At 57.0% G+C, this 21,022-nt stretch overlaps 6 protein-coding genes across 6 annotated transcripts; 3 read left to right on the top strand and 3 right to left on the bottom strand.

Annotated features, from left to right (window-relative positions):
- Window positions 1–295: 295 nt before the first annotated feature.
- Window positions 296–1,013, bottom strand: SPBR_03215 (het-c; the record flags this gene model as incomplete). Its single annotated transcript, XM_040761518.1, has 2 exons — window positions 296–768; window positions 872–1,013. 2 exons carry the CDS (start codon window positions 1,011–1,013, stop codon window positions 296–298), a joined length of 615 nt encoding a protein of 204 aa, XP_040620618.1.
- Window positions 1,014–3,291: 2,278 nt separating this feature from the next.
- On the bottom strand, window positions 3,292–6,350 carry SPBR_02280 (uncharacterized protein; the record flags this gene model as incomplete). Its single annotated transcript, XM_040760583.1, has 4 exons — window positions 3,292–3,339; window positions 3,503–5,323; window positions 5,462–6,183; window positions 6,257–6,350. 4 exons carry the CDS (start codon window positions 6,348–6,350, stop codon window positions 3,292–3,294), a joined length of 2,685 nt encoding a protein of 894 aa, XP_040620617.1.
- A 3,074-nt stretch (window positions 6,351–9,424) lies between these two features.
- SPBR_02589 (uncharacterized protein) lies at window positions 9,425–11,245 on the top strand (the record flags this gene model as incomplete). The annotated part of the gene is made up of 1 exon (XM_040760892.1): window positions 9,425–11,245. One exon carries the CDS (start codon window positions 9,425–9,427, stop codon window positions 11,243–11,245), a length of 1,821 nt encoding a protein of 606 aa, XP_040620616.1.
- A 1,517-nt stretch (window positions 11,246–12,762) lies between these two features.
- SPBR_02704 (ammonium transporter, Amt family) lies at window positions 12,763–14,365 on the top strand (the record flags this gene model as incomplete). The annotated part of the gene is made up of 2 exons (XM_040761007.1): window positions 12,763–12,817; window positions 12,897–14,365. The coding sequence occupies 2 exons, from the start codon at window positions 12,763–12,765 to the stop codon at window positions 14,363–14,365; spliced, it is 1,524 nt and encodes a 507-aa protein (XP_040620615.1).
- A 151-nt stretch (window positions 14,366–14,516) lies between these two features.
- On the bottom strand, window positions 14,517–17,024 carry SPBR_02379 (uncharacterized protein; the record flags this gene model as incomplete). The annotated part of the gene is made up of 1 exon (XM_040760682.1): window positions 14,517–17,024. One exon carries the CDS (start codon window positions 17,022–17,024, stop codon window positions 14,517–14,519), a length of 2,508 nt encoding a protein of 835 aa, XP_040620614.1.
- Window positions 17,025–18,852: 1,828 nt separating this feature from the next.
- On the top strand, window positions 18,853–20,673 carry SPBR_02588 (hsp70 family chaperone; the record flags this gene model as incomplete). Its single annotated transcript, XM_040760891.1, has 1 exon — window positions 18,853–20,673. One exon carries the CDS (start codon window positions 18,853–18,855, stop codon window positions 20,671–20,673), a length of 1,821 nt encoding a protein of 606 aa, XP_040620613.1.
- Between the last annotated feature and the right edge of the window lie 349 nt (window positions 20,674–21,022).

The following is a 21,022-nucleotide window of genomic DNA, read 5'->3' as shown; positions in this document are numbered from 1 at the left end:
TTGTATTCGATATATATATATATACGTAGGCCGTGAACATGGAAAGGCTCGAGAGCCGCCCTAATCCAAAATTGTCCTGAAGTTCGCCGTAATTTTGTCGGCGCCCGATACTCCATCTATGTCCCAGCATTTCTCAACTCCAGTAGTGTTCGCGCATGGGCATTTTAAAGGTGTCGACGAAAATATTTTCCGCTGTGTTCCAAAAGTCGCAAATGGTGTCTATGCGATGCCGTTATGGATGTCGTCCAGAGCTATCCTTGACCATACCACGCCGGCCCGATTATCGTTTCATCGTCTACCACTTGGCCTCCTTGCTGTCAAGGAACGTTTCCAGAATCTCCACAATGTTTTTCAGGGCCGCCAGCCACGCGTTTAGTTTCGGCTTGAGAACATCGTAGTCCGGCGACAGCTGGGCGTAGAAGTCTTTGCGATACGGGCACGCAGCCATGGCAATCCTGAAGCCGGTGCGAGCTACAAAGTTGTGGTGTTTGCTGAGGGTTTCTTTGTATGCCCCGTTGAAGGACGTCTTAAGCTCCTCGGTATCGGTCTTGATGTTCTCGGACAGCGCTGTATACATGAATTCGAGGCCGCGGAACAGCCATAGCAGGCCCTCGGTCGCGTTGTGTTTCTTGGTCTTCAGCTCGTTGACGACAAGCGACTGTAGTGTCTCAGAGACACCGGGGGCCTCAAGCTGCCGTTTGCGGATCTTGGCAACATTGCCGAGCATATCGTCCTTGACAAGCTTGAAGGCCGTGGCACCGAGAATGTCTGTCAGAGCGTGTCAGCAAGTTTGGTTTTCTAGATAGCATCTTTCCCGTCCCATTTCCTCTGCTTCTTCCCAAGATTTTCCTGCCATTGGTTCCATACTGACCGAAAATGGTAATCAACGACTCAGTGGCTTCAAGGAAGGTCTCTGTGTCGATTGCCTTGGTTGCAGGATCAACGGGAACGTCGACAAAAGACTTCTTGAGCGTGTCGACGAATGTGACGCCCACGGGCGTTTCGGCAGCCATTGTCTAGGAAGAGGGGGGGTTGGGGGCTGGTGATGGACCGTGAGGAAGGAATTAATGTCGAGGACGGCACTGTCGAGTAAATGGAATTGGAAAACGAGAGCTGAAGAACCGAAGTGGCGGAGGCGGAGGAAACTCGTGTAGCGGTGGAGTGGTGTTGGCGAGCTAGAAACAAGTCAGCTTCGGACAGGGGTATAACTACGTATATTCGTATTACAGCGCCAATTGCCAAGTGGCACAGGAGACCAAGGAAAGGAGTAGAGGCAAAAGGGGGATGAGGGGTTGTTCTCAGTTCCTGAGCCGGGCGCGTGACGGCTGAGAGTTTGATTGGCTGCTAGTAGACAATTCATTGTTCAGTGCATGCACATGTATTCTCGAATGTCACGTGACTCTGTTTAATGTTTCCCAGTTCATAGTACCTAGAGTCCGATAACCCATACGGCCGCAGACTGTGAAGCAATTGCGATACTTTCCCCATACACCGCAAATGCTAAACCAGACCGATAGCGATTGGGCACCCAAAGCAAGAGCTCTCCGTCATTGGTGATCCATTCTCCATCCCAGCCCAATCCATGAAACCGTTTTGACCCCCCTGACTCGCCGCTATCGCCAGGAGGAAACACGGCGGTGATTCGGACACTTCCGAAGTCGTTGAACGTTTGGGTTCGTTGCCCGGTCGCGACATCCCAAACATTGACGCGACCTGGTGCGGTGGCGGACACCAGCGACCTTCCGTCCGGTGAGAAATCAATTTGCACGGCTATTGTGTCATTTCCCTCGAGTGAGTGAAGGAACGTCTTGGACTGCAAATCCCACACCTGAACGAAATCGTCCGACTGAAATGCGATTTTCGTCTCATCGAGTGAGAAGGTCCGCGCATAAAAACAATGGCAATTTTTGACTGTAAGTCTGCACTCGTCAGACGCCAAGTCCCAAATCTCAATATCTCCGTCTTCTGTAGCGTGTAGCAATTTGCTTCCGTCCGCCGAGGCGACAATTTCGAAAGAACCACTGCGCATTGTCTTTATTCGCTCCCACGAGCTGGTTCTCCAGATGTCGACTACAAAGTCGGTCGTAACCGTTGCCAGTCGTTTCCCGTCAAGTAAAACGGCCACGGCTATAAAGCGGCGGTCACCATCGAGGATGCCATGGACAAACTCTCCCGAAGCCGCATTCCATATATTAACAGCGCCGTCCGACGAGACGGATGCTAGCGTCTGTCCGTCAGGGAAAAAGGCAACCGACTGGATCGTCCCTGTGTGCTTTTTCAGGACATGGCGACGATTGCCCGACGCCGGGTCCCATATTGCAATTTTCCCGTTGTCCATAGCTGCAGCCAAAAGGGAACCATCAGGGGAGAACACAATTCGATGGACTTCATATGAGTTTGGTTCAGTCCGATGACGGCGATGTCCGGATGGTAGGTCCCAGATTCGTATGATGGCATCTACCCGGCTTGCAAGAAGACATCGACCATTTGGCAATGCAAACATGACCTCGTGTCTCTCATTGTTGTAGTTAATTTCAGCAATTTTGTTGTCGTTGTCACGTGTATTCAGACATATGCCAGATGCGACGTCCCACGTGTTTGCTGTGCCATCGCTTGCCCCAGACTCGAGATGCTTTCCATCAGGAGAAAAAGCTAGATGGACGATCGTTTCACTGCTGTTGGTGAATAGCTCCACAAGTTTCTCTGACGCGACATCCCGGACCTCGATTTTTCCATTGTTAAAGCCGAATGCCACTCGTATGCCGGATGTGGTGCAAAGTGCCGACGATCTGAGGCTGGCATCGTATTGACGTCTTGAATAATGTATGCAGTCTCCTGATGCCACATCCCAAATCGTCGTTTCACCGTACCATGAGAACGACATCACATGTTTTCCATCTGGGACAGAAAAGGCAACTGATTCCGAGGATGTGGCTTCGCCGACAAGTGTAGTTATACAAATTGCAGATCGAATGTCCCACACCTTAACAGTCCCGTCGTTTGCGCCAGACACGAGTAGCTTTCCGTCTGGTGAAAAAGCGGTCTTGTTAACTATGTATTTGTGGCCACTGAGCTGCATGCACTGCTGCCAGTCATCGTCAAGCACAGGCTTTTTTTCTATCCAGTCTAGCTCAGGCTGCTTTTCAAAATATTGCTTGACTTTGCTGTTTTTCGGGCTGAACAGTACTGCCGATGCGTAAGCTTGAAGAGGAGATAACTCAAGACAGTAACTGTTCCACATGATGAAAGATACAGAGTCTCGAACGAATTCGGCAAAGTCGGACATTTCGTTCACCGGAACAAGATCTTGGAGCGCGCGCATGGATACAAGCCCGGCAGCTATTTTGTCCAACAGAGAAAGAGACTCCAGCCAGTGAAGGAGGTGAGCCAGTAAAAACGAGTAGATTGCTTCTCTGTCGAGTAAAGAAGTCCCGGCCTTCTCCCCTGAATGACCAACAGCATCTCGGAAGTGATCAATCCAGTAAATGCATGCATAGCGCACGGAGGCAAGCGGATCCGGATCGGGTGGAGGTGTCTCTCGGTCGTAGGGGCCGATGTTTGGAAGGTCGTACATGTTTTTGTGCAGTCGAGCCGACATGGCCCCCAAACACAGCCGTCCCATGTCTGCATGGCCTTGGGCAATACTAGTGGTCCCCAGCCGCGCAGTGTAGTTCTCCGTGAGGTAGTCATTGGCGGACTGGTGGATTAGTCCGACCGTCGTGCTCGTGAGCGTGAGGAAGGAGCCGCACTCTTCGACGATGCGGGCCGTCTGGTCTTCGGGCAGGTCGACGAACGTGGCCAGCTCCGCCAGAGACAAGGGGCGGTAGGCGTGGTAGACGGCCCGCAGTGCGGCTCTGCAGTACACCGGGTCGTCCTCGTCGCCTCGCTCGATGGCGACCATGATGTGGTCGTACAGCGCCGAGAGACCGGGCGGGAACTGCTGGATGGCCCGCAGCGCGTACATGCCGTTGAGCGTCTTGCCGTTCTTGTTTGGCTTGGTGAGCCGCTGAAAGACGAACCAGACCCAGAGATACGTGTTGTTGGCGCGGCTGGTGATCTCGCGGGCCATGTCGCTGAGGATGGCGTCTGTATACCCGTGCGCATTCGTGAGGCGCGCGAGCTGGTGGTTGATGTAGGCATGGACCGGCGCCTCGAGCCGCTGCGAGTCCAGCTCGACGAGCGCGCTGGCCTCGACGCGCGTGCCGAGAGACACGCTCGGGCGGCTGGACACGAGCCAGTTCACCTTGTCGGTGATGGCGAGCGAGTGGGCAATGAGGTCAATGAGCTCCGGCAGGCCGTCGTCGCACTCGTCGAGGGCGTCGACAATGAAGTAGACGGGCTCCAATTCGGGGTCCCGCAGCATGGTCTCCAGCATGTTGCAGAGGCCAACGAATGCGTGACGACCAACAAAGGACGGCTGGGCGTTTTCGTACTTGTCCCGAAGATGACGGAGCAAATGTGGCTGCTGTTGGAGCAGCATCCAGACCAACGTGCGCACGGCCGCCATGCTACTGTTGAGCGTGTTGTCGGCGTTCTGGAAAAAGAAGTGCGCGATGCCTGGGCTCAGAGCCGCCGGCCGCTCCGACAGCTCACGGACGATGCCGAGCAGAAGCATCGTCTTTCCCGTGCCAGCCGGGCCTTTGATCCAGAGAAGACGACTGTGCTGCGACATTGGTAACGACTGGTCGTCGTGGGCATCGATGTCGTTGGTAAAGACCCTGAACTCGGGCACGTCGAGGATCCATTTGAAGGCGTCGTCGAGCAAGGCGTCCTTTCTCCTCTCAATGGCATCCATGTCGTCTTTGGGATTGACCACAAACAGTTGCCGGAGCAGAAACCGGTCGTTCTCGCTCGTCTGCATCTGCCTCTGTTCGTCCAGAAAGTCCCGGATGGTCTTGTCGAGGTTGCCCACGAGCTCCATTGTCGCGGTTGCGCGGTCGCTGGTCTCTTGCAGAACTCGTCGGCCCTCCACGTTGTTGAACTGCTCCGATTCGATGCGCAGATTGGCCTCGTCTTCCTTGATCTGCGTCAAGCTCAAACTCCATTTGCTGCTGAGTTCCATTGCGTTCTTGACAAAAACAAGTCCCTGGTGACGGTAGTAGGTGCATACGCTCTCCATAAGAAAGAGAAGCAGCTTCCGATACAGGCCGACCACTCGCTCTCGCAGGGTGCTCAGAATCACCTCAATGGGCCGGCCGTTGGCCTCGATGCTATATGGGTCGAGCAGCTGGTCGGTGAGTGCGCAATACCATTCCATCCGCGAAATGACGTATTTCACGCCCTCAAGGTTCACCTTGTTTGCTTTGGCAGGTTTGGAGAGCAACTAGTAGCAAGGAGGGAGTCAAAACGTTAGACCAGTTGCAGCTGGTTGGTTGGTTGGGGGCCAAACGGGGCGCGGTTGCCATGTTGGCCGTATTTGGGGCCAAACGAGGCAGAGACTTACTTGGAGACCAACACATACACCGACCCAGGGCAAGGCAGCTGGTGCCGCCTGCGGAACGGTCTGGATGATAAACTCGGCCAGAGGCCTGGCCGCCAAAACGGCGTCGGCAAAGGCGCCCATTGTGTTGGTGATCTTGGCAGACTTTTCCACCTTTTTCAAGCCGGTCTGCACGAGACGGACCATGTTCCGTTGGCGCAAGGTGGCCATACTAGGCCCGGCCTCGATACTGTCGTCCACAGGACGGTCAATGTCGTTGATGCCGTCTTCATCTCCGAGAGTTTTGTGCAAAATTTTGAAATATTTCTGTGCCAGTTCTTTGCCCCCTGGGGTCTTTTCGATGCTGACAAAGGCTGCATCCCACAGCTCCTGTGATTTGCGAGCCGGAGTGGCACTGACTGTGACGTCGGGTTTCGATTGTGCCTCCGTTTTGACCTCTGTCTTGACCTCTGTCTTGACCACTGTCTTGACCTCTCTCTTGACCTCTGTCTTGGCCTCTGTCTTGGGCAGGACTTTTTCAGGTTCCGATTCTTGAATTGGTGACGGATTTGCGCTCGCATCAACTTCGTCTTTTTCTTCTTCTTCGAGGCGCACAACCGCAGAGTGTATATCATCGTCGGTTTCGGTCAGGATGTTCAGCTTGCAGGAGTCCAAGAGTTCCCGTACTTCTTCTGGCGTTCGATGCACACGTTCTGCCTTGTCTCGCTCCTTTTGTCTGGACTTTGGCCTCCCGGCAAGTATCTCTGACAAAACAGATTCTGCAGTGCGTGAGCTTTCTGTTTTATTAGTGCTATTACACTGTCGACAAAAACATACCTGGCGCGTGACCGCTCGATTCGTCCTTTTTAAACCATTTCTTGAAGACTTTGGTTTTCTTTTGCCTTGGCTCTGCACGGATTCGGGACAGCATCGTGGGAATGTGAAAATGTGTGTGAAATGGTGTCGAGAGATACGGATCAAAGATCACCAGGGTATAGTCGAAGATGGTGCAAGGAAAACAAACTAGGAAGGACAAGACAAAGTTATCGTGATCCTAAGACAATGCAAATGTTCATATCGATGGCATCTTTCGTTACAAGAGTGTTGGCCGTACTTTTCTTTCACGTTCCTCAAACAGACAAAACAGGCCCCCTCTCCCCTGCCTTTCTCAAGGAGGGTGGCCTCCTCCTCGCGGCCTGGCCATCTTGGAACGCGTCCCGGTTGGGGTACGACTGGGATGCCTTGCCGCCCGCCTTTACCCAGGGCTGTGCCTGCAGGCCGAGATAATTGGCTGACAATGCTTGTTTTGTTTCCCACCAGCCCATGCAGTTTTCAGGGCGTCGTACAGCATCCCGTTTCATGAGTAAGATATGTCCTCTTCTTCCTGCAGGGCAACCTTGGCTATGTCCATTTAATTCGTGACGTATCGTAAAGGAATATGGCAACTTTTGACAAAGTTGACGATAAAAGCACTGAGCCACATTTAATAGCTCTCTGGTTGGGCTAACTAGCCATCAGCGGCAGGAGCCGCATTGTTTAGCCATTCCGGGCGCTAAAAACGGTGGACCCTGGCGTGCCGCTCCGTTTTAGCGCTTCCGAACTGGCCAGACATAAAAGGTGTTTGTTGCTGGATGAAGGCTGGAGTAAACGGTTTCTCCGTTTCGCCAACGTCGGCCACGCGACATAGTTCCTAAATATGACAGACGAGGCGCTGGTAATATGGGATCTCTTCTCCGTAATGACTTCTCCATTCTCTAATAGTAAACCCCGTTGCACTGGCAATCTTGATTGTAGCACGTCGTTAGACGTACCAGTGAGTAGGCAGCAATTCAGTCTGGGCTCCCTCATCAAGTGCCACGTCATGGCGGCGCAATGAAGATGGCAAACGGTCGTTCGTCATAAGACATGGCACTCCCCTGTGTATCGTACGGCGTTCTTTTGACAGGTCGTACCAACGTTAATGATGGGTCCTTTCTCGACTGTCACTGCTCGGCCTCGCCAACTGCAGCATCAGGCAGCAATGACGCTATCAACAGGTGCGCAGCCACCCCCAAACTCTTTTGCTCTACCACAAGACAAGGCCTTGTTTTCCCAGCGAATCAAATGTGCTTTGGGAGGTAGGTGTCTGAGATCGTCGCCCTACCCTTTCTGTGGAACAAACTCCTGTTGAAGCGGGCTCACAACAAAGCGAGCTGCCGTGGGTCGTGATTTCTCCATACCTGTGGCACCTTCCACAGGCTGCTTCTAGAGCAGGCCTTTGAGAGATGCACAGAAAGTCATGTCCCTTACCTTTGTCTGGCCTTGATATATCATCACACCGCCTTACGGGCCAATAATCACCGTGTTTGCTGCGCCGCCAGCCAAGAAAAATGCTGAGATTCTGTCGCATTGCTTTCAACGGTGACTCAACGGCAACTCACCTTAGGCTGACAACTAAAGACAAGGCACCATGACATAGGCTTCTACATGCACAATAGGCTTCCAGAAAAAACGGGAGTGAAAAAACTTACGTGTTCAAATAAAAGGTCAGCCCACAAAGAAACATCAGGGCACTGACCATGACAGTGGAGCGAACGCTGGCCACACTCTTCAACGTGTCGGTAACCGTCATTTACCGATTCTACCATGAGTGGGAACGACACATCCGATTTGGATGCTGTACGAGTTCAGATGGCATTCCGATGGTCTGGGACCGAGCCAAGCAATATGGAGATCCTTATCCTGTTTGGTGGATTTGTTCCGGCCGATAGTCCTGCGAAGCCTTTATTTACTTTCACTTTGCAACTCGTCTGTCAAGGGATGTCTTGGAGGCGCCTTCTCCAAGCGAGGCAAGAATGATAGCGCGTGTTTTGTGTTGAACGGAGGCCTGCTAGGACAAGTCCTTTGGTGAAGAAAGCCGACAGTGAGCAACGACACAGTCAAGAGACAAGACACTTTGGATACAAAGGTATGTCGTTTGCTCTTCTCAGTAACCTAAGCTATTTTCAAGGTACATGAGGCATGTTGACGATTCAATGGAACATAGTCCATCAGAGCATGTCGAGCTTGGCCTCTGTGATAGCACAGGTCTCTGGGCCCACTAAAAAGGGTGTCATGACTGCCAAAATGTGGAGACATGTCCACTAACTCCCACTAACACGCAAAACACTTTGTAAGTGCTCGTCCGCCGTGAACAGCGGCTACTAACGGAGAGCGAGTCATTGATGTTCAGGTGCACCTAACGACGGCACGGATTACCGGGTAAGTCTTGCCGGGTCAAAAGAATAGGTGCAAGGCTGCTCTGGGCGTCTCAAAGCTGGTCAGAAGCGAGGCTCCCTGCTGAGGTTGTTGTTCCTCCAGGCACAGTCTGGGGTGGATCGACGGGAATAACCACCAATTTGGGTATTGACTCGTTGGAATGGGCAGTCAATGCATTGCGTGGAGGAAATTCAGCGATGAATAAGTAGCGTGGTTAAAAAAAAAAAAAAGGACTGCACGCCGGTTTTGCCAGTCTTTCGTCTCCGAAGGAACTCAACATTCTCACTCTTGTCGGGTGTGCTCCGTGTGCCGTCACATCCTGTCCATCCTGTCCACCCCCCCGCAGCCTCCGCAGCCTTCCACGGGAGCGTGTTGCGGAGGACGCCTGTTGATCTTATGGCACTGTCTGGAGAAGTTTGGAGTTTTGTGTGTAGTTTCTGCGCTAGGTGTGCCGACTACGGAAAACGAAAACCGTTGTTTTGGAGAAGAAAGGGGCGTCTCACCATGCGAAGCGAGAACCCATTCTTGGTCCAAGGACAACAAACACACCAGATTCTGCTGGTCGACTGTCAAGCAAGGGACGATCTTGGGTGTATTCTGACAGAAATGGCTGGACGGTCAAGGATGAAAAGTCCATGCAGGACGCCAAGGCAGATATATGGATGAGGATGCCCACATGTTTTTTTGTTTTTATAGATTAGATTCTATAGAATCCCGTCCTTGCCAACGATAGAAGTAGCATCGACAAGCTTCCACATACTCGCAATCATGGCTGACGTCGAAAAGAACAGCCACAGCGCCGAGGAGATCTCGCCGGCCAGTCATCATGAGCAACACCAGCCACAAGACGCAACCTACCATGGCTCCAGCAATGAGCACGAGGCCATTGGCGGCGCCCGGTTCGACGTCGTCGAGGGCGACCTTCCGCCGGGCTACTTCAAGAGCCGCTTCTTCCTGGGCACCATGCTGGCCATCGGCCTGCGCCTGACGGGCGGCGTGGCCGGCTTCGGCTTTGCGGCGCCCATTCTCACCACGATCAACAACGACATTGGCCCGTCGGCCAACATCCAGTGGGTGGCGCTCGTGTACACGCTCACAAGCTCGGTGGCGCTGACCATCATCGGGCGGGTCACGGACATCTTTGGGCGGCGCTGGATCTTCACGGGCGGCACGTTCCTGGGCATCGTCGGATCGATTGTGTGCGCGACGGCCCAGACGGTCGACACGCTGATTGGCGGCATGACCATCATCGGCCTCGCGGCGGCCACGCAGCTGTCGTACTACTACGTGATGGGCGAGCTGGTGCCGATGAAGTACCGCTTCCTCGGCAACGCCTATGTGTACATGTGGCAGTTCCCCAGCTCGGCCTTTGCGCCGGCCGTGTCCAACGCGTTTATCCAGTTTACGCGCGTCGGCTGGCGGGGTCCGTTTTACGTGCTGGTGGCCGTCAACAGCGCGTCGTTCCTCTGCTGGCTCCTCTTCTACCACCCGCCGACGTTCCACATGAAGCACCAGAACGAGCGCATGGCGACGTACCTGCGCGAGTTTGACTACGTCGGCACCGTGCTCTTCTCGGGCGGGCTGCTGCTCCTCATGATGGGCCTCAACTGGGGCGGCGCGCTGTACGCGTGGACGTCGGCGGCCGTCGTCAGCACGCTTGTCCTCGGCGCGCTCGCGTTGGTCACCTTCCTGTGCTGGGAGGCGTTTGCGCACCCCAAGGAGCCCCTGGTGCCGATGCACCTGTTCCACAACCGCGGCTGGAACGCCGCGACGGTGCTGTCGGGCGTCGCGGCCAGCATGTACTACGCCTTTGCCATTGTGTGGCCCGGCCTCTGCGGCCTCGTGTGGGCGCGCGACGACGATCCCATGTACGCGCCGTGGCTGTCGACGTTTGTCGGCATGTTTATTGTGGCGGGCGAGATTGTCGGGGGCGCGCTGGCCGGCCGCCTCCGCCGCCTCAAGTGGCAGTGCCTCGGCTCGGCCATGCTGGGCGGCCTCTTCTTTGCCGTCGTGGCCACCTGCAGCCCGGAGACCAAGGTGCGCGCCGGCGTGCTCGTGTCGCTCGGCGTCTTCTTCCTCGGCTGGGTCGAGTCGCTGTCCATCTCCCTCATTACGCTCACCGCCACGGACCAGGCCAACCTCGGCACCTCGGGCGGCCTGGCCGGCAGCATCCGCTTCTTTCTCTCGTGCACTGCGAGCACCATCTACACCGTCGTCCTCCGCGCCCGCAGCGCCGTCACGATCCCGGCGGCCGTCGCGCCCGCCGTCGAGCAGGCCGGTCTGCCCGTGTCCAGCGTGCCCGCGTTCCTCGACGGCTTCACCACGGGGTCGTTTGCCAACGTCAGCGGCCTGACCCCCGACATCATGGCCGTCGGCACCAAGGCCTACTATGTCGGCAACTTTGACGCCTACCGCACGGTGTTCCTCGTCACACTGGCGTTCACGGGCATGGCCTTTGTCGCTGGCATCCTGCTGCCCAACGACATTGACAAGTACCTCACCGACCGCGTGCATGTCACCCTGCACCAGGGCACGGACGAGACGGCGCTTGCCGGCGCCAAGCGAAGCGAAAAGCAGATATCAGCGTGAGGGACAATATGTGCAGGGCGCGACTGTGGCAGGAAGACAGGCTACTGTACTTCGCCATGGGGGTGCAAGAGCCCCAGTGCCCGGGTATTCATAATTTGTATACCAATTGGACAATGCCGTACGACACACATCGTACAGTATCTCTCTTTGGTAGTCCGTGTAAGCGTTCCAAAAGACGGCAGTGCCCCCACAAAATAGAATAACTTGAGCAAGGCAAGCGGCATCCTTAAGCATCATTTCCTAAATCTGGCATTAAACAAAATGGAATAAACCGATATGAAAGTCCAGTAGTTGTCGAACCTCCAAGCGTCGTCGTAAACAGCCAAGATAAGCTGCATAGCTGTGATTGGACGGGACTAATATCAAACCCCATGTTTAGCTCGTCTCTCACACGCTTTGATGTCCCGCCTCTTCTTTGTTCTGTTTGTTTTCTGGACGACAGACGGTGCCCTATTGCTTCTGGATATCTCTGACGACTGCTCAATTTTTATTGCTCATCTAATCAGAAATGAAAATGACGCCCGTTGGCAATAAGTTTGTGTCACTTTTATTGTTTCCCTTTTATCTCGTATCGTTCTCTCTGTTCACATTCTCCCGTGCGGATGTGATTCACAGGGAACGCCTCTCTCCACGTGCGAATCTCCAAGGCAATGCTAAGCTTTTCGAAGCCCACAATTTTGTTCGGCTACCCCAGAGCCAAGGCGGGACGTGAGCATGCCAAGACCGCGTCACCGGCTGCCCCATGAAATGAACCAGATGTCGGAACGACATGCGGTGCACATCATATCGGTTTAATAAAGGAAAGCATGTAAGAGCATACATCGTAGAGCCAGGACACGACAGCACATTTGGATGACAAAACGAAACGTTCGCGCGCTACACTGGTTCGTTCGCTCCGTCCTCGCCATATCTATCAGCCCACATCCATCACATCCGCCGCAACTCTGCGCTTCCCGGGCACGTCTGCCCAAATGGGATAGCAAGCGCGAGGCCAGCTCCATGAGCTGGTCCAATGGTCCAATGGAAGCGAGCTCTCGCTGCCCTTATCTCTCTGACGTCTTTCTCGCTGTTTTGTCCATTTCGAATGGGGCATGGTTCTGTTGCCTCCGCGCATTCTTTGCATCCTTTACGGGCAAGGGAGATACCGATAACGAACAATGTGTCGACTATCGCCCCTCCTGTCTGGCTGTCCCAAGCAGAGCGGGCGCCTTCCGTTGTTCTTCTACGCCTGCCAGCACGCAGCCATCACCTTTCAGCTTCAGCTTGTCCCCCATCCTCCTCGCCGTGGCCCCATGTCGAAGCGGAACCCAGCATCGGCCGTGTCTTCTGCAGGTCAGTCTCTTACATATGGCCCCGTCTTCTGCAGGTCGGCATCTTAAATACGGCGTCGTCCTCCACAGCTTGAAGGTTGGTCTGCTGTTGTTTGGAGCTGTCCTTTCATCATCTTTCACCAACACTCATCCTGTCACGTCGCACGACCTTTTCCTCCTACAGTCTCTGTTACAGCGCAGCAAACAATGTCCAACGCAACCAGTCCCATCTGGTGGGTGCCCACGTCGCCCGTCGGCAGTGGTGTGTACTTTCTAAGATTTTTCCCCATTGTATTTGTTGTAGTTTTCACCCGTTTCACCCTCCTAACTGAACGCGCCAGGTGACAATGCTTGGCAGCTGACGGCGGCGTCGCTCGTGGGCCTGCAGTCGGTGCCCGGCCTCGTGGTGCTGTACGCGGGCGTGATGAAGAAGAAGTGGGCCATCAACAGCGCGTTCATGGCCTTTTACGCCTTTGCGGCGGTGCTCATCTGCTGGGTGCTGTGGGCGTACGAGGCGTCGTTTGGCGAGTACATGCTGCCGCTTGTGGGCAAGCCCAACAACGTGCTGGGCATCGACCGGCTGCTGACGCAGTCGAACCTGCCGTCGCTCAACGGCGGCGCCGGCGCCAGCCAGGCGATGCCGCTGGCCACCATGGTGTACTTCCAGTTTGTGTTTGCGGCCATCACGCTCGTCATCACGGCGGGCGCGTTCCTGGGCCGCATGAGCTTCTACGCGTGGATGGTCTTTGTGCCGCTGTGGCTGACGCTGTCGTACACGGTGGGCGCCTACTCCATCTGGGGCGGCGGCTTCCTGACGCAGCTGGGCGTGCTCGACTACTCGGGCGGCTACGTCATCCACCTGTCGAGCGGCACCGCCGGCTTCATCGGCTCGTACTGGATCGGCCCCCGCATGGCCAAGGACCGCGAGGACGCGCGGCCCAACAACATCCTCGTCGTGCTGATCGGCGCCGGCATCCTGTGGATCGGCTGGAACGGCTTCAACGGCGGCGACCCGTACGCCGCGAGCGCCGACGCCGGCGTGGCCGTGCTCAACACGAACCTCTGCACGGCCGTGTCGCTGCTGGTGTGGACCGGCCTCGACATGGTCGTCTTCAAGAAGCCGTCCGTCATCGGCGCCGTCCAGGGCATGATCACCGGCCTCGTGGCCATCACGCCCGCCGCGGGCTACGTCGCCGGCTGGGGCGCCATTCTGCTGGGCCTCGGCAGCGGCTCCGTGCCCTGGTTCACGATGAACATTGTGGCCAAGAAGCTGTCGTGGCTCGAGCGCCACTTTGACGACACCCTCGGCGTCATGCACACCCACATGGTCGCCGGCTTTGTCGGCGGCTTTGGCACGGGGCTCTGGGCCACCGTCGACGGCTGCGCGGCCTTTGGCGCCACGAACCCGGGCGGCGCCATCGCCGGCAACGGCATCCAGCTGGGCTACCAGATGGCCGGCGCCCTGTTCATCATTGGCTGGAATCTCGTGTGGACGTCGCTCATTCTGCTCTTCATCCAGCACGTCCTGCGCATCCCGCTGCGCATGAGCGACGAGGAGCTGTTCCTGGGCGACGACGCCGTGCACGGCGAGGCCGCCTACGTCTTCGGCCCCTGCGAGGCCCACGAAGAGCTGGGCCACGCGGGCTACATCCAGGGCGAGATGGTCCAGACGGCGGCGGCCTCGTCGCCGGCGGCGGGCGGGCCGGGCGACAACGACGGGGGGGCCGAGCTGGGCATTGGCGGGTCGACGGTCGTGCCCAAGGACAAGACCAGCAGCGGCACGGGGGAGGGCAGCACGCCGACACAGTGAGACAATACGTCGGACGGGTGGTTCAAATTGCATGAGCCGCAGCGAGAATAATTCAGATACGAAATAGATACGAAATAACAAGACAGTTGGTTTCTGCAAGTACCGGGTTCATCCAAGAAACAAAAGAAAAAAACAAGACACATCTCCCCCCCTATGCTACAATCATGTCCGTCACCGGCTCGCAGGTCACGTCCATCTTCAGCAGCATGGTCTCGACCGAGTAGTCCTCGCCGTTGGAGCGGCCGCGCTTGCGCAGCGCCGGGGCGACGACCAGCAGCACCTCGGACTGGTCGGTGGGCGCGTCCTCCCACATGGGCGTGTCCATGACGGCCGGGTTGAAGCGCTGGGGCGCGCCGCGGTCCTTCTGGCCCGGGTGGCGGCAGAAGATCCACTCGAGGCGCGAGGCCTGCTGGCTGGTGTCGCGGTCGAACTCGCAGGCCTTGTTGACAATGTTGTGCAGCTCCTCGGCGTGGCTGCCGTCGTTGGCCGCGCGCAGGTACGGCTCGATGGTCATGCAGATCTCCTCGACGAGCTTGTTGCGCAGGTTGTCGCGCACCATGATGCCGGGCCGCTCCGCCACCAGCTTGGCCGTCGTCGCGCGCCACGTGTAGAAGCGGCGCTCGGCCTCGGCGTCGGTGGAGGTGGTGCCGCCGCCGCCGCCGCCGCTGTTGGCCTCCTTGTCCTCCTCACTGTACACGGCAAACGAATAGTCGCCCGGCCGCATCCACGCAAACACGTCGTGCAGCGGCAGCCGCCCGCCCGCCGCCCAGTACCAGCCGCCAAACACCGTCTTGGCCAGAATCACCCACAGAAACGACTCGACCGCGCTGGCGCAGCGCGTCGGCGACAGCAGAAAGCTCTGGAACGGGTCCAGCGGGCTGATGCCGGCCATGAACTCGCCCAGCTTCGTGTCGGCGCGCGCCGGCGGGCGCTCGTTCTGCGCGGCGTCCTCAAACTCGCCGTCAAAGTACTGGATGGCAAAGTCGCGGATGTCCTGGCGCAGCTCGCGCGCCTTTTGCGTCAGGAAGTCGTCGGCCATCTGGCTGAAGCCCTGCCCCGCCTTGAAGCGGTTGAGGTCGCGCAGCACCTGCATGTGGCCCTTCTTGGACCGCTCCGTCTCCTCGCGCAGCTTGCTGGCCTCGTCGCGGAACTGCGCCGCCAGGTCCTTGTACACGCCCAGGTTCTCCTGCAGCACCGCCGCGTTCTCCTCCGCCGCCATGCGCCGCATCTGCTCGTGCTGCAGCGTGTTGATCAGCGACTGCACCGTCTCCTGCAGGCTGCGCCGGTCGCTCGTCATGGTGCGCATGTAGTCCTCGCGCGGCGCCCGCGGCAGCGGCACCATGCCGGCGAGCGTGTGCGTGATGGACGCAAAGTACGAGTTGGCCGCCGACGCGTTGTTTGGCGGCCGGTCGTTGGGCCCGCGCGTGTTGATGGGGAACGTGTTGAGGTCGATGACGTTGCTCTCGTCGTCGCCTTGGTGGCTGTGGCTGTGGCTGTGGCTGTGGTCGTAGCCCTGTCCGTAGCCGTGTCCGTGTCCGTGTCCGTGTCCGTGGCCGTGGTTGCTGTCAAACTCGTGAAAGTCTCCTTGGTCGTACTCGTCGTCTTGGTCGTGGTCGTGGCCGTCGTCGAGGCCGTCGTCGCTGCACATGTCTTCTTCAATGAATCGCGGCGTCCCTAATGCGTACTCGCCGCCCTGGTTCTGGTCGCTGCCGCTGTCGTTCTTTTTGCCGTCCTGTTTGCCACTGCCGCCCCCAGTGCCACCATTGCCTCCGTTGCCTCCGTTGCCCCCGTTGCCCCCATTTCCTCCATTTCCCCCATTGTTGCTCTCCGCCCCCGATGGCTTGCCCTCTTGTCCGCCGCTGACGCCTTTGTCCTTGTTCTTTTTTCCGTTGCCGCCCTTCTTCTTGCCGTCCTTGTCCTTGTCTTTGCCCTTGCCCTTGCGCCCTGCAAACGAGTTTGGCGCCGGTTCCGTCGATGTCGGTGCCGTTGGTGTTGGTGCAGCGGCCGCTGCTCCAGCTGTGGCCGCTCCCTCGCCAAAAGCCTCAATTCCCTCGCCAAATTCGGTGGCTTCGCTGTCGTCCCCGTCGTCGACGCCGCCACCCTGGATCTGGTTCGGATTCTGGCTTTGGTTTTGGTTTTGGTTTTGGTTCGTATTCTGGTTCTTGGCTTGGTTCTTGCTTTGCTTCCTGGTCTGGTTGTCGCTCATCCCGCCCTCTGGAAGCTCGACTCCGCCCATTCTGAGAATCTCGGCAGCCGTCAGGGCCGCGCTCGAGTCGTCGCTGACGTTGACGCTGGGCGACGATCCACTGCGTCCTTTGCGGGTGCGGCCACTGTTCTTGCCGTCGGCCGTGTTTCTGCCCGACAGCCCTTCGGGGAACGACGACGTGCGCTCGGGGATGGGTGGCTGGTCGTTGTTGTTTCCGTTGTTTCCGTTGTTTCCGTTGTTGCTGTTTCCACCAGAGTTGCCGCTTGGCCGTTTGTTGCTTCCAGCGTCGGGTGGCGTCTTGGTGATGCGCTTCCGAGATTGGTTTTGCTGGCTTTGTTGATTTTGTTGGTTTTGTTGGTTTTGTTGGCTCTGTTGCAGCGCGTTTTGCTGGACGTTTTGCTGGGCCTGCTGGCTCTGCTGGTTCTGGTTCTGCTGGATGTTCGGCTCCTCCATGGTGGAGTGGCACAAGGACGGGCTCGAAATGGAGTGGAAGAGTGGCTAAAGGATCTAGCTTCGTCAAAACGTCTGCTACCTCAATAGCCGAGTTGTGGGCTGGGAGCGTAAGACCTAGAGTGGACGACGTGAGGGCAATTTGATTCAAAGTGACAGTTCAAGACGACAGATCAAGACAACTCAAAACGACAATGATGCTGCGAGCAAGCAAAGGCCGACGAAATAAACGCAAAATCAAACAAGCGTCGGAGCTCGGTGGACAGCCCAATCTTGGCTGGAGCTGTTTCTGATTATTGTGTTCGGCCGTCCTCTGTCCAATATGTTCTAGCCTCACGCCTCCCGCAGTGCCTATCCCAATGTCTGACTTTTCCTGCATTCTGCCTCTTCGGCTCTTTGACCCTGCCACAACCTCCTCCCAGCGGCGGCTTTCGTTATCGTCTTCCCTTGGTGGTCTGTCCACTTTGCACCACTCCATCCAACACTGCCCCTCCTCGTCCTGGACCCCTGTTGATTGGGGCGCCAAACACTCTGCCTCGATTCCAAGAGTCCTTTTCGACGTGGCTCCACGGCCTGCCAACGACCCATGCGCCGACCGGACACTTTACTCCTCTTGTCTGGCCCCGTCCTCCTTTTCGTCTTGTCCCTCCAGTCCCTTGTCCAAGGCACCTCATGGCACCTCGGGTGGGGTAGGGAGAGGGGCTGAGACGCGAGAGTTCAACAATGCATGGTGGCTGTGTGGACAATTGGACGAGGCTGAAGAATGGCGGCCTGCGATTGGTTGGATGTGTAAGTGATGCCCCACTCCCTCTCCATTTTCGCAATCCTTTGCCAGGGATGCCTTGCTGTTTCTCGAGTCTTGCGTCCATTTTCGTCGTGCTGAATCTTTTGCTTTTTGCAGACGATGGCGAGTCTTAGCGAGCTTGTAGAAGTGTCTTCTGAAGAACATAGGACCCTTCCCGACGCGAGCTTGAAAGGCGGCGCTGGGCTGCGAACAAGCAGTAAGATAATTACAAAATAGAGTGCAATGATGAAGCCCTATAGCACACTACTGGATATCTTACCTTTTTGCGCGCTACAGGTGGCCTAAAGTTAGGCGACGGAAACACCCTAGCAAGGCCGAACGGGGCCAGACGGGGCCAAACGGGACCAGGCCAAATCAAGGCCCAGGCCGAGCCCGCGCCTCCACTGATTGAATTCCCGCTGCCATGAGCCCCCAATTATCGCACACAACAGCGGATCAGCGCCAAGTAGAGCAGCGTCGAGAAAATAAGGCGCGGCAGGTGAAACAAGGCACTCTGGCGGCCAGGCACACTGCAGTGAGGCACCTGTTGAGCCTCTCTCTGCAAGACGGGAGGGGAAAGGCGACAGCTCTCTTCCCCACCTGCAGACCTCCCACTTTTACCCCATTGCAACTGGTGTGCATCTTGGGAGATGCTTCTCGTCTGGACGGAGAAATAGCCTGTCCAGTTGGCGTGCCGGTGTGTGTATGTGCTTTGCCGCTGCGGTTTGCTGCTGTCCGAATGCCGCCAACCATACAAAACAACTTCCAGCCTCCTTTCTTCTTCGTCGGTCGATAACCGAACATTCGGCGGATTGCTTGACTTTGGTCGTTGATATTTGCACTTGAATTTTGATTTCCAATTCTTACGCCGTACGCTCTAATATCCGCATTACCACCGGACATCTCTACTTATTTCGTCTCTTCCATGCTTCTTTCCTTCTTTATACTGCCACTTTTAACACTCCCCACCTCTCTTTCTCCTCGACTACCCTCTCACACTTTCCCTGTCCCCTCCTCCAGTATCCCCAAATGGCAGATTCTGTCAGGATGTCGTCCACCACCGAGTACTGGCAGGGCATCTCCGACGACCAGACCAATGTCCTGATCATCGGCATCGACTTTGGCACCACCTACTCGGGCGTCGCCTGGGCCACGCCCTACGACTTTGAGCAGGAACAGATCAACCTCATCCACAGCTGGCCTGGCATGGGCCTCGAAAAGGGCAAGGCGCCCACCGAGCTCTACTACGACGACGGCCAGATCTACTGGGGCTACGAGATCCCGCCAGACGCCGACCCCGTCCAGTGGTTCAAGCTGCTGCTGCTCAAGGAGGACGACCTCGACAACGAGCTGCGCAACTCCGAGTACGTGCGCCGCGGCCGGCGCATGCTGCGCGACACCGGCAAGACCCCCACGGACCTCGTCGCCGACTACCTGCGCCTGCTGTGGGAGCACGTCATCGACACCATCTGCCGCGACCGCGGCGACGCCGCCGTCGACGGCATGAAGTTCCACGTCGTCCTCACTGTGCCGGCCATCTGGAAGGGCTACGCGCGCCAGCGCATGGAGGACGCCGTGACGCAGGCCGGCATCCTGGACAACCGGCCCGCCGGCAAGACGGAGCTGTGCTTTGTCACGGAGCCCGAGGCCGCCGCGCTGGCGACGCTCTACAACAACCCGAACCCGAGCAAGGCCGGCGACTGCTTCATCATCTGCGACGCGGGCGGCGGCACGGTCGACCTCATCAGCTACAACGTGACGCGCGCGTCGCCCGTCGTCATGGAAGAGGCCGTCGAGGGCACCGGCGGCCTCTACGGCAGCATCTTCATCGACGAGGCCTTTGAGAAGATGTCGCAGCGGCGCCTCGGCCCCAAGTGGTCCAACCTGTCCAAGACGGGCATCAAGGAGCTCGTCAAGGGCGAGTGGCAGCAGGCCATCAAGCCCCAGTACAAGTCGCAGGCCAACTCCCGCCGCCACTACACCGTCGGCATCCCCGCCGAGGCCTTCAACTCCAAGGCCGAGCTGACCGACTCCAGCAAGGAGCCGCACATCAAGATGGGCCGCTTCCACCTGACGGGCGAGCACATCGAGGCCCTGTTTGCCTACTCGTTTGAGGGCATCGACGCCCTCATCGACGAGCAGATCCGCGAGGTCAAGAAGAAAAAGAGCCTCGACGTCACCGACATCATCCTCGTCGGCGGCCTCGGCGCGTCGCCCTACCTCTACCAGCACCTCAAGGACCGCCACGGCCCCAAGATCAACGTGCTGCAGTCCACCGGCACCAAGCCCTGGACCGCCATCTGCCGCGGCGCCGTCTACAAGGGCTTCTACAAGGCCCTCAAGGCCGACGGCGAGGACAACCGCCTGCTGCTCGAGCCGCCCATCCAGATCGCCTCCACCGTCTCGCGCTTCTCCGTCGGCCTCTGCTTCTCCCAGCTCTACAACGCCTCCTACCACAAGATCGAGGACCGCTACTGGGACGACAAGGAGGAGGTCTACTTTGCCGGCCGCCAGATGGAGTGGTACCTGCGCAAGGGCAGCTCCGTCAAGACCCTCGCCCCCATCCGCCACGACTTTTACCTGCTCTTCACCAAGCCCAAGACCGAGTGGACCCGCGAGCTCTACCTCTGCAACGACGTCGAGGCCCCCACCCGCCGCGAGGAGAACGTCATCAAGCTGTGCGACATCCGCTGCAACTTTGCCTCCATTGTCGACAGCCTGCCCGACTACACCTCGCCCAGCGGCAAGGTCTTCAAGAAGTTTTCCTACGAGATTGTCATGACCCCCACCGGCGCCTCCGTCGACTTCCAGGTCTTTTACAAGGACCAGCGCCTGGCCAGCCAGGAGGTCAAGGTGTGCTTCGATTAGGAGGAGCAGGGAGGCGAATGTGAATGATGCTTACTTGGTGTTTCGTTTTAATCTCTGGTTTTGTCCTGCTCGACGATTTTGGTGTTTTTTTTTAGTCTTCACCGAATTCCCCTTTTTTGGCGTTGCGGGAAATAAGCGCAGCGGATTTGTTTTTGGGTCTACGTTGGATTCCTTTACCTGTTGAATTTATACGCTTATGATATTTATATTTTATATATATATGTTGACTTCTTCTCTACTCGCAATAAAGAATACAGACAATGACAAAAAAAAAAACGAAGACAAAAAAACGTACAGCAGCGGGTATTCGCTGGTCGTCACCGACCCAACTACTAATCCGCCGATTACT

This window comes from Sporothrix brasiliensis (assembly GCF_000820605.1).
Source record: "Sporothrix brasiliensis 5110 chromosome Unknown Cont17, whole genome shotgun sequence".
NCBI classification, from domain to species: Eukaryota; Fungi; Ascomycota; class Sordariomycetes; order Ophiostomatales; family Ophiostomataceae; genus Sporothrix; species Sporothrix brasiliensis.
This window is presented reverse-complemented; position numbering and strand designations above follow the sequence as displayed.